Source organism: Squalius cephalus, assembly GCF_949319135.1.
Source record: "Squalius cephalus genome assembly, chromosome: 9".
Lineage (NCBI taxonomy): Eukaryota > Metazoa > Chordata > Actinopteri > Cypriniformes > Leuciscidae > Squalius > Squalius cephalus.
In genome coordinates this window covers 37426424-37439200 of record NC_137130.1, presented here as the reverse complement: position 1 = coordinate 37439200, position 12777 = coordinate 37426424, and the positions used below count along the sequence as shown (strand labels likewise).

General features: G+C 37.5%; 1 protein-coding gene across 1 annotated transcript; it reads right to left on the bottom strand.

The window, feature by feature from the left end:
- Positions 1 to 2714: 2714 nt before the first annotated feature.
- Positions 2715 to 4175, bottom strand: LOC307165090 (uncharacterized protein). Its single transcript, XM_079882390.1, has 5 exons — positions 4122 to 4175; positions 3918 to 4037; positions 3436 to 3567; positions 3132 to 3233; positions 2715 to 2994 (listed from the first exon to the last, which is right to left on the bottom strand). Exons 1-5 carry the CDS (start codon positions 4168 to 4170, stop codon positions 2855 to 2857), a joined length of 543 nt encoding a protein of 180 aa, XP_079738516.1. The 5' UTR covers positions 4171 to 4175; the 3' UTR covers positions 2715 to 2854.
- Between the last annotated feature and the right edge of the window lie 8602 nt (positions 4176 to 12777).

The window sequence follows — 12777 nt, the reverse complement described above, 5'->3', positions numbered from 1 at the left end:
TTTTTGTAAAAGTAGGCTAACGATTGCGTCATAACCACGCGACTCTCTGTCGCACAGGAGAGAGATTACCGTATGGACGGGAGGAGAAGCTCACGGGCAATCGGGGGGACGTGGAGGCAAAATGACAAAATAATTAATCAGAATACTTAGCAAAAGTTGCTCCTGTTCCAAGCTCATGGACAGCTCCTACTCACACTCTCCGTCTCTGCAAGACTCGGAAGGGAATGATTCAGATTTCTCTTGGCACAGCCACTAGAAGACAGACGGGCTGCTCACGTGGTCCGTGTAACGCTTTGCTCGGTTTGAGTCTGCGCGTCAGGAAAGGAAGTGCTAAGAAATCGCTAAAAATGGGCTTCACTTGTCTCAATTGAGATCCAATGAGATGGCTCTGTCCACTTCTTATTCTGTCTATGGTAAAGACATTATTGTTGTTACATTTATTTGTATTACTGGATTGCAGTGTGCTCATCTCAGTTAAACTCAGGTTCATCAGCGGGGGGCACCCAAAGTGTTACACTACGCATCAGTAGCTGACTAGCAGAATAGAAGTAGCATTCAGTATGTGATGGTGTGGTGCGGTGTGCATAAGTAAGTGCGTAAGTAAGTAAGTGCGGTGTGCATGCAAAGAAAAGCGCTCCTTGTTTGACCTGTGATTTTCATGTCTTTTGAACAGGTAAGCTGACAATAATCTTTACACTAGTAATGCCCAATAGTATTGTATTTTTATAGAGCCGTAGTTCGTGCCTGAGACGTTAAGAAAAGTTTAATTTGACTGTGATTAAGAGTGTCGTACGTAAAATGGCAGACGAGAGTGTTAAAGGAGAACTCCGGTCAATTTTAACATTGAGCTAATTTTTTTGTACATTTGGAGTGCTGTCAATACAGAGAACAACGACAAAAATCGGTGTTGCCAACACCGTGTTATCCTCTTTTTAAAATTTGCACCCTGTTGACTTCAATGGGGCAAGTACTAAACCTGCTTTTAGCCTCTTAACATCCTTGATGTGTCATTACAAGTGCCTAGGTCATGTGAGTGATTCCTTCGGAGTGAATGCGGGTCAATCTGACTGCAGTAGATGTGAAAGATATGAATAAAAATGATGTTTATTCAGCCAGCGCACATACCTGTATTTACATCCTGTTTTCGGTCGAAGTCCACAGTAATCGATTGTCGAGTTCACGCGCGTGATCATAGGTACTAAACCAATGCGCGTGAACTCGACAATCACAGCACATGTTCAGATCTGTTATGATGTTTATGTATTTAGAGCATGTATTTCTTGAGAATTGAGTGTGATATGAAGAGTAATGTGTCTAGTGCTATGTACCCGCTTAGACATTTGCACTATCAAACATGTGATTGTTTATGATAATCTGTTAAAGGTGAACTAAGTAACTTTTTTACCTTAACTGAACAGCTTCGGGGTGTTATATTACTTATTTCGGGTTGAATGGTGGTCGTTTCGCACCCCCCTGGTGCCCGTGAGCGGAAAATACGCACTTGCAACTTTGAGCCGGCGGGCCGTCAGCCGCCGCGTCAGGAAGTATCGCGTGAGATCAGGTCTCGCGATGTAAACAATTGCTTTACGGCAAAAGAAATCTGCTCAAATACTGTCATTATTGCGCTCCCTCACGCTGTCCGAACCCGAATGAAGAAGACGTTTTAAAGAATGTCCCATCTGCTTTGATGTCGTTGATCTACTAGCCTCTGGTGTCTGAGAATCACCAACGAGTTTTTACAACAGTGTTGTCAAATATCTATTCCGAAGCTGTGGGGGGAGCTCTGGAGAGAAACCTGCGAGCAAAAAGCGAGAATACAGCGAAGAAATCCCAAAGCTACTGAGTGCTGCTTTAAGGTATCACACAATAACAGAATAGAAGTAGCATTCAGTACGTGACGAAGTGCGTTGTTCATGCAAAGAAAAGCACTCCTTGTTTGATCTGTGTTTTTCATGTCTTTTGAACAGAAATAAATGTGTTGCCCCAGGAAGTGACATCGCATTCTTCTTAAAAGTGTAACACATAGCATAAGCAGTTGTCCTGACGATTTTTTCTTTGATACACTAACCGGACTTTGAGTTACAGCCATTTGAAATGTGTATTTGTTTGCTCTTCCGGGGGCCGTTGCTGGGCCCCTGGGGGTGGAAGGGCAGTACAATCTACACATACAGTATCTATTCTCCTCATCATGGACAACAAACTTTGTTGAGTCACATTTAAATATCTTAAAATTTTTACCATACTTGATTACACAACAGTTTTTTGGAGGACATAGCTGTTGGTCTGTTTTTCACCAATTACAGTCATATACCCCCAGAACAATTGGAATATACATGACACATGTTACATGGGACCATTCACTGACACTTCTGAATCTTGATGCTGGTCACTTTTCACTGCCATTATCTGGACGAGCGGAAGCGGATTTTGTTTTTTAAATTTCTTCTTGTGTGGCCCGAAAAAGAAAGAACTGCATATGGCATTAGAACAACACCAGGGTGAGTATTTTAAATTTATTTTTTACTGTATTAAAAAATATTATATATGAGTATTGTAAACATATTTTCATTTTATTCTTTTAAGAAAGAAAATATTTGTATTATTGCAGAGTTTTATCTGACTTTTTTACAGCATGACAAGCTTCATTTATTATGACCTCAGAAACAAGGTAGTATTTTATTTTGTAAAATGTTACATCAGAATTTTACAGCAAAAACATCACACCAGAACACCAAAGCTACAGGGAAAAGTTAGTGATTACAGCGTGTCTGATTGTAGACTGTGTTTAGCTGCTGGATTCAGCGCAGCAGGAAGTAGGAGAGCAGAGAACAGCAGAGGAACAGGAAGCTCTAGTCTAGGTGGCAATCTGAGCACCGTTACACAGGTTCCCCTCACAACATGAGATGCTCTGACCATTTTTAACCGATGCCATGGTTTCACAAAGATTTTTAGAGACACAGCCTTTTACAAGCATTATCAGGCCTTCAACATTATCTGATGAAAAGAAAGAAGAACAACAAAAAACAAAGGTTTATTCAGTCTAAGCTGTACATTGGTATTTGTGATCTGTATCAAATGTTTAAACCTAAGAGAGTTTAAAAGATAATGATCTTCCTTTTCCAGATTCTCACCTGATAATGTAATGCAGCGGTCTTCGTCCCCTGAACAGCTCAATGGTTTTGAGCAGTTCTTTTCATCACAAGTGTAACATTTCTTTCCATTCGGGACGGGATCTACAGAAGGAAAACAAGTATTATTTTATTTTATTTTCTGTACAAAATATCCAATGAAACAACACTCCTTTATCTGCTCCATTCAATCAGTTCACGACAGACAGCCACACCCTGCATTTTATTTTCTGATTGAATGTCATTTAGAAGTAAAATGAGTGTTGACTTTACAGAAGATTTGCACATTGTCATTTAAGTACAATACCTGGAGGATCTTGGCGGTTACACAGGCCTGTGTTACAGCAGGAATAAGTCGTCCTCATAGAGCCGTAGTTTAAGGATAGACTTTGACAGTCAGAATCACAACCTTTAGACATCGCTTTAGTAGTAATGCCACCTAAAAATGTGAATGATAAAGGAAAGACCAATAAAACTGGAAAATTGATTTTTAAATGTCAATATTTAGAACTTTTGTTATTTACATTTTTTAAATACAGATCATAACAATCTTAGAGAAAAAAAAAATAATTAAAAAATCTTTGTAGAATATTTTGTTTAAAATTGTTAACTGCATCAGAAAAAAAACAATAATTTAACCAACAATTTAACCTGTAGCACTTTAAAATCTTTGATGAAAATTGCGTTATAAATAAAATGCATTATTATTAATTATTATTAAGAATTTGTTCTGTCGCAGCTCCAGTAAATAACAGCAGCATCTCCAACTTTAAATCATATTGGACTTACCAACTAGTGTTGCTGCTGTTGAACTCCTGCACCAAGAAGATCCAGCTGGACATGTTGTAGCCTTTTGATCTGCACAAGAATTCGTCTGACTGTCGCACTCATAACACTGGAGAGAGTGTCCTTGTGTAATAGAAAAGAGAGAAAGAGACATCAATTATCTGTATTTGTACCCAGTAAAATTACAAACGTTATTTGTCTTTGTACCTGCAGTGAAAAGAAGGAACAGAAGAAAAACTGAGATTTGCAGATCCATCTTTGATCAGGAGGTGAATGAAATAATGTGCCTGTTTCAGCGCTCATTTTATAGTGTATCAAAAGGGGAGGATCTTTATGAGAAAATTAAAGTTTAACAGAAATAGAATTTTCTTGAAACAGAAACTTGAGCTCACATTTGACAGTTAAAGATAAAGGAACATTTTATGAGGATTTCCAAGAAATGTAGTCTACAGTGTAAATAATTATTTGATCCCCTGCTGATTTATTAAGTTCACACTTACAAAGAAATTAACGGTCTATAATTTTTATGGTAGGTTTATTTAATGGATAGAGAATATCAACCAAAAAATCCAGAAAAAAAATCAAAACAAAAAAAACATTATATAAAGGTTATAAATTGATTTGCATTTCAGTAAGTGAAATAAGTATTTGATCTCCAAGCAAAACATGCCTTAGTACTTGGTGAACAAACCTTTGTTGGCAATTAGGAGTACTTTCTTAAAGCGTCAGGACTAATCTGTGTTCCACATGGGCACATAACCAACCTGTGGGAGGCAGAATCCTTGCTGGTTGGTAGGGCATAAGTGGGCGAACTTACAAAATCAGCAGGGGATCAAATAATTATTTCCCTCCACTGTACTTAAAGGGGTCATATAATGGTACATGCACTTTTACAAGTTAATTGTACTGAAATGTGTGTTGGCAGTGCCTGTACACAACCATCATAAAATGATACAAATCCATCCAGTGTTTTTTTTTTTAATCTTCTTATATGTTTTCCCCTGTCTCTAATCAAGCCGTTCGACCGTGTGACGTCACACGGTCGGACGCCCCTCCCACGATGGTCGATTGACAGCCGCAGTTCAAACACAGACTCCGCCCTCGCTCGTGAGCGAGCTGTCAATCATAGTCCGCGCGTCTCGCTGGAGCACTGTCTCTGCCCACATAGCAAACAGACTTGGCCCAAATGTGGCCTCATCATGGCACTGCTGGCGTGTTGCCGGCACTGGCATACATCATGTCAGCCAACTGTGGGCCATGCGTGGCAATGATGGCACTGCATGCATGACGGCAGACAACATTTGGGCCGATTGTGGATAGGAGGTGTGTGGCCCAGATCATGTCAGCCAACTGTGGGCCAAGTGTGGCAATGATGGCACTGCATGGCAGACAACATTTGGGCCGATTGTGGATAGGAGGTGTGTGGCCCAGATGATGTCAGCCAACTGTGGGCCAAGTGTGGCAATGATGGCACTGCATGGCGGCAGACAACATTTGGGCCGATTGTGCATGGGAGGTGTGTGGCCCAGATCAGTGTAGCAATTATGGGCCATACTTTGTGTACTGGACAATTATAATAATTTAGGCCGCTACTGTATATTCAAGGATTGTCCCCCCCACTACCACAGTTTTTCATGAGAGAAATTAAACAGTTTAAAGTGTTGTCCATGGATGGTGCAGTTATCAAAACTACGAAAGAGATGTAAAGATTGTAATAATTAATAACAATAATAATATGAATTGACTTATGAGTCAGTGAAAAAAAGCTATGTCCAGAAAAAAATTATAAATAATTAATAAATATAGCATTTAGTTTTCAGCAGTGTTCACAAAATTCAAAAATCATTTAAAAATTCAAAAATCCATTTGACCTGAACAAAATATACATATTCATAACATGACAATTGAGTTACATTTTTTTAAATTATTTATTTTAATCACATACAAAATAAAGTTTTCCATACTCATTAGTTTAAGCACCACAAAATCATGTTAAAACTATATATATATATATATATATTAAATATGTACAGTTAACTGTGCAGTGAACTATTGTTTATTTTGGTGCGATCTCCACGGTAACAGCAGCTTTCTGGTTGGTGGATGAGGTTCACGTGATGCGTCGTTTGAAATTTCTCCCGCTGAAGGGTGAAGAAGAAGACGTCTGACAACCGAACCGCTGTTCAGGTAAGAAGCTAAAGTTATTTTGTGCACGACCCTATTTTTTTTTTTTTTTTTTACAGTCAATATATTGTGTACGACCTAAATTTAGATGTAATACATACAGCAGATATGCAACCACATGGGTTCTCTTTTGCACTCATGCCGAAACAGATCAAGCCTGCGATGTGTTTACAGCTCTCTTAACGTTATTTTTTTAGTATTTTTATTTAACCTTAACCTCGATTAAAAATCGACCGTGGCGGGTAACTTTACGAAGGTTATTTTGGCAGGATATGTAATGGCAATCTTTAAAAAATAGAAGAACATCTCTTTTTTGGAGCTTTTTTAAATAACGTTAACTTACATGAATTCAAACTCGGATGTCAACTTCTTGTTCTTTATTGAAGTGAACTTTTGCCTAGGCTAACAGTTATATAATGTTACCATATAATTTGGTTTTCATTATAACAACAATTATGACACAAGTAAAAAATATAATACAAATGTAATATAGTGCACATATTTAGCAAAATACTATATAGCTATTTTTTCTAGTCAACTATAGCAATTGTTTTCTGGCCCAGCTCCGGGCCACACAATCACTTTTCCCTCGGCCCAAGTACCGCAAAGAATGACGGCCCTGAAGTGGCCCAGAACTGGATTAAAGACAAGGGTCACACATGGGCCATAACTGGCCCGAATCTCAGCCAGTTAGTCACCCTGAACTGGGCCAAAACAGGTTTTATTATTGGTACCAATTCTCAGCCATAAGTTAACCATATCAACACCATTTTAACCGGCCTGCGGGTCATTCAGTAGTGCCACATTATAAGCAATCATTTCCTGTATAAAGTTTTACCTAAGCAACCTTATTTTAATTTGTTACCTAGTAGGTGGATGAATATTTGTATATGTAGGCTATTTATTAATTTACTATTTTGTCTTTTAGATGCTGTGAGGAAAAAATCATCCGACACATGCCACTGATCAGGAGATAGAAGCAACAATACAAAGATGGCTTCAGCTTGCTCCTGATAGAGATGAAGGAAGGAGCGCTTGAGGAGAAGAGAGGGGCTGCAGAGCTGTACTTTACTTCCTGAGGACAGTCCTAAATAGCATCACTTTCTTCCTCAAACATACAAACATTCTTATGTGCAAATTTGTTTTAAGTATTTTTTTTTTATTTGCTCTATGTTTGTTGAGAGTAAAATTACATCATAATATGTTTAAATTTCAGTGCTAGATTCATTGATAGATTAATTTAGTTAGAATTGAAAAATGTTGTACATAGTTGGCTGTTCAGGCAACTAAAATAGTGTTTGTGCATTACAACTAAAATAGGGGGCTTGTGCATTAATACAATAAGTAAACTACTGTTTAAGACAGACCAGAACATTTTGAAATTAAATGCACTTTGAGGTGGTAATAAGATGTTAAGCTTTGAATGTACTAAAAAAATAGAAAATAATAATAATTTATTATTATTGGCTTGTGCCTATTGTTAAATAAACTATTTTTGAGAATTTAATTTTCTTGTGCCTTATTTGTTCACATGGGTTGGGTAAGATTAGGCTGGGTTATGGCTCAGTTTTGGGGTTTCTGGTTAAAGGGTGGCGTCGATATGGTTAACTTATGGCTGAGAATTGGTACCAATAATAAAACCTGTTTTGGCCCAGTTCAGGGCCAGTTAAAGGTGACTAACTGGCTGAGATTCGGGCCAGTTATGGCCCATGTGTGACCCTTGTCTTTAATCCAGTTCTGGGCCACTTCAGGGCCGTCATTCTTTGCGGTACTTGGGCCGAGGGAAAAGTGATTGTGTGGCCCGGAGCTGGGCCAGAAAAAATTTGCTATGTGGGTGACTGTCTGTGAGCAGAATGGCGTCTAAGCGATTGTGGTGTTCTGTTCTTGGGTGTAAAAACGATCACAGCAGTCATGTTGATGTTCCTAAATCCGAACCGCTGAAGACGCAGTGGCTGAGTTTTGTTTTCGAAGGGAATATTCCCCATGATCAACGTCAATGCTTTCATGTGTGCGCGAATCATTTCACACACCAGACTGCTTTACAAACGAGGTCAGTATAAAGCTGGTTTTGCTAAAAGCTGCTTCTGGAAAAAGGATCCGTACCAACTATTCGTGTTCCTGCTGCACCTCCAGAAGAACTGAAGTGAGTGAAACGTTTTATTAACCTTTATATTAATCTTTGCAAATCGCTTGCACGCTTCACGATGAATGCAGCTATTTTTACACTCAGGTACATTACGGCATGTTTTCTATGTACGACGTTCTCAATATAATTCATAATCCCACGTTTATAATGAACAACGCATTATGGTTTTTTTGTTATCATTAAAAACGGTGTACGCACAGAACAGAGGGGCAGGGTGAGCAAAGCTCATTATCATTTAAAGACACATGCACTGAAACGGCGTGCTGAAAACAGAGCTGTTTTTGACCAGGTAAAATTAGTGTTTTCTTACAATACTAATGAGAATTTTTAATTAAAGTATATTACAAACTTTTAATTTAGACCATAAAGAAGCATATTAGCTTGTACAAAAATGGCATTATATGACCCCTTTAAATCAACCTTCTTAAAGTGATAGTTCTCCCAAAAACAGAAATTATCTCATCTTTATTAAACCTCATTGCAGGAGCATAATTATGGAAGTTGTGGCGACATGGAAAAAATCCATATCAGTTTTTCATTTTTTCTAATGGGCGGAAACCAATGAGGAAATTTAATATAAAAGAGAGCTAGAAACGGAAGAGGAGGCGCGAGTAAAAACAAAACAAACGTGTAGGTTGTTATCGGAGTGGGACACACGCTACCTGAAGCTGAAGGTCGTACTATTCTTTGCTGGAATCTCTGTGCATGCGCTGACTGGGTGCGATCGCCAAAGTGACGGAGAAATTGAGCTCTACTGCATGGTTCGTTCGCCTGCCTGGTGCAACACAATCCAGCCTGGTTCGTTCGCCTGCCTCACGTACTAGTGGTGCTGTCCATCATCTTTTAACCTCACGCCAAGAGTTTCCAAACTCACGCCAAGTTTCCAAACTCACGCCAAGTCTCCAAACTCTTTCCCCGGCCCAGGATTTGCGGCCGATACACAGACTGCTTCACGCAGCCACCACCACACACACACATACACGCTCATTGTACACGCACACACCCATACACAAACACTCGTTTGAAGTATTTTTTTTTCTTTGTGTTTTTTTTTTTTCTTTCATTTCTTTATTTTGGTTGAAAATTGAACACAAACTGAGTTTTAAAAAAAAGAACGAACTTTAAGACATGATGGTGAATCAAGGACTATCGTGATTTTGTTGTTGTTTGTGAAATCTTGAACTGAACTTGAACAGCAACCTACTTACTGTCCGTTTGCCTTAAATCTTAAATCTTTTGTTATTTGTCATGTGAGGTAAAGAAAAAATACAAACTCTGTGAAGATTTAACTTTGTGTAGTTTATTTTTATTTATTATTATTATTATTATTATTATTATTTTTGCTGCAAAATGTTTTCTTAAAATATATATATTTTTGACCAAACCCTTCAATTTCTGATTGTGTGTCATTTAAGCCCTATTCTACATTATTGTGGGTATTTGAAGGAATTTATTTTCGATTTTTGTGTAACAGTGGTTTGAGTTATCTTCGGGGAAATTGAACTTCATTATATATATTTTTTTTTTTTTACTTGACAAGTTTTACTTGTCTGGCGCCCGAACAATTTAAATTTATTGAGTCAAATTTGATTTGGGGCTGCCACCGTTACAAAATAAAATAATGCCAAATGTTTTTGAAACCAAAAAGCCTGTTGAATTGCACTATTTGAAAAAAATATGCATTGCATTAACCATGGTATTTTAAGGATTTTTTTTTTTTTAAGGATTATTGAATTTTTAATATTGAAAATGTTTTGAATTGAAATATTCACTGCTTAAATATTCAACCATGTTGGCCCATAAAAATGCAAGCCCTTAAAATACAATGGATTAAAATGCAAGCATGGTTAACCCTCTGAGGTCTGAGCTGTTTTCTGGGCCCTGGAGGTGTTCTGACATGCTCTGACATTTCTGGTTATTTCTGTTTCTTGTGACATTTTCATGGCTAAAGTCTAATTACACTGTATTCAGCACAAACTCTGCTACAATAATATATCAACAGCATGTATGTAAAAGTTTGTAGTTTTGAGATAATGACATTTATGCGTGGTTTGTGAAAATACCAAAAAAAATTCTCACTGAAAAAAGGCTATGAAACCCATACTGATTATTTCTTCACAAGACTTTTGAAAATTGTATCACGTAGCCTAGAATATTTGCTCTAAAACAATGTGAAAATCACCCTGACTGCTCATTCAGATAAGACAATATATTGATTTAAAAATTTTACGACGTGTTTTGTGTGAATAAGCCTTATGCGAGAACTCATTAATATGTATGGTTTTTCTCACCTGAGAAAGACAAAGAACCTCCCCTAACGGCCCTATTAGGAGCTATCAGGCCCCTATCATTCTGAGCAACCTTGCACAATACTGTAAATGAGGAGATTTAAAAAAGAATGGCTTTTAAATTGTTTGGATTTATTTACAACACAGCATCGTCCAAAGATACACAACAAGTGCCAAAAAGCTCTTATTGAAAACAATTATCCAAAGACAGAGACCTTTGTGCCATTCCTAAAAACATTGTACATACCTTTAATTTCCAAGGTGTTTGATTTTCACTTTACCATGTATAGAGACTCATGTGAATGTTGGAGTCAGCAGGACTCATCAGTGTCATCTGGGCCCTGAAAAAAAAGTGAACATACTGATATCAAGAGAAAGGCCTGCACGATTTTGGGAATAAATTTTAGATTTTTCTGGTTAAAATTGCTTTTTAAAATTCACAGAACACACACACACACACACACACACACACACACACAAATGTTTCCAACAAGATATAATGAACAGTGAACACCAGGTTCGTTGTGCCTTGTAGGCATAAGCTATGCGCAGTGCTGGATAAAATAATAATAACCTATAACAGTATAAATCTTCCAAAAGATTTCAGTAACAACTAAGCTAGAGAAAAATATATTGATTATCATGTTACTTCAAATGTTTCCATTCGTTATGACGATATGAAATGAGATAATAGTAAAAACATGAAGCTGTTTGCTTTTCAAACGCGATCGCGATTCAAAATATGATGATACATTCAAATGCGATCACGATCCAAAATATGATACATTCAAATGCGATCACGATCCAAAATAAGATACATTCAAACGCGATCGCGCTCAAATATAAAACAGTATGGTTACCATATACATATCTACGTTTGAGCAGATATCCACAAACACAGTAACAGTAAACACGGGTCTAAATATTATAATATTCACCATCTAGCAACAGTTCAACTGCAATGTGAAATTTATGCAACAATAGCAAACTAATATGTAAGAATTTCTTACCTTATCTTTCTTGTCTTCAAATATCGTTCTTCTTCTTCTGATGTAAATCCAATGTAAGCTCAGGCACTCTTTCAAACTCGACGAAAAGTGAAGTGAAGTGTTTTGGTGTTTTGTTGTTGAGGTAACGAGCGCGTTCGCGTTCCATGTGGTGATTTGCATGTGAATATCTTTTGCGCGAGTGGGCGTGGCCAAATTAACTTTAATGAGCAAGCGTTTGAGAAGCTGGACATCTTGTTGGTTTTATACAAATTACTTAAACAGAAAATATTTGTTTTCGTTTTGAACCCGATCATTTAAAAGTACACACTTAAATGTTTCTAAAGGTGTATGGCTCATAAATGTGTGACAAGTATTCGCTGAGTTTTGTTTCAGTTTATAAACAGTTCATTAATTTTTACTCCGATACATCACACCACGATAGCCTCGTGGGCAAGTGCGCTGACATGTGCTTCAGGAGACCCAAGTTCAAGTCTCGGCTCATGGACCTTTCCTCTCCCACCTCACTTCCTGTCTAGCTGCTGTCCTATCCTAATAAAAGGTGAAAACAGCCAAAAAAAACACAAAATTATTTAACACAAAAAATATACACTGAACGAAATCATGAATGCAACACTTTTGTTTTTGCCCCCATTTTTTATGAGCTGAACTCAAAGATCTAAGACTTTTTTATATGTACACAAAAGGCCTATTTCTCTCAAATATTGTTCACAAATCTGTCTAAATCTGTGTTAGTGAGCACTTCTCCTTTGCCGAGGTAATCCGTCCACCTCACAGTGAATTGTATGAATGTGAATTGTTTTTATTGGAGGCCGAGTTAATTGACTGATGCTGAAACTCTTGCAATGCGCACTCACACTCATGTCATTCAAAACCTCTATGACTTTCTTTATTCTGTAGAACACAGAAGTATCATATTTTGTTTTGCAGAAGTAAATTCAATTTAAATGGAAAGGCTTTAGGGATTACCATTCAGTGAGGAGGATGGGAGAGAAACTAGTTAAATAATTAAGTATTTCACTCCTGCAATTTACTAGTCCAACACTTACACACTGGATGGGACATGATACATCCTGATTAAACAAAACCATAAGTTTTATGATACATCCTGTTTAAACAAAACCATACGTTTTGTTTTCTCTGAAATCATTAACGATCGGACTTTAGACATTGTGAAAGACAAAATCTTAAATGACCTAGAACATATCTAGGTGAGTTTCATCATTTTGATCACAATC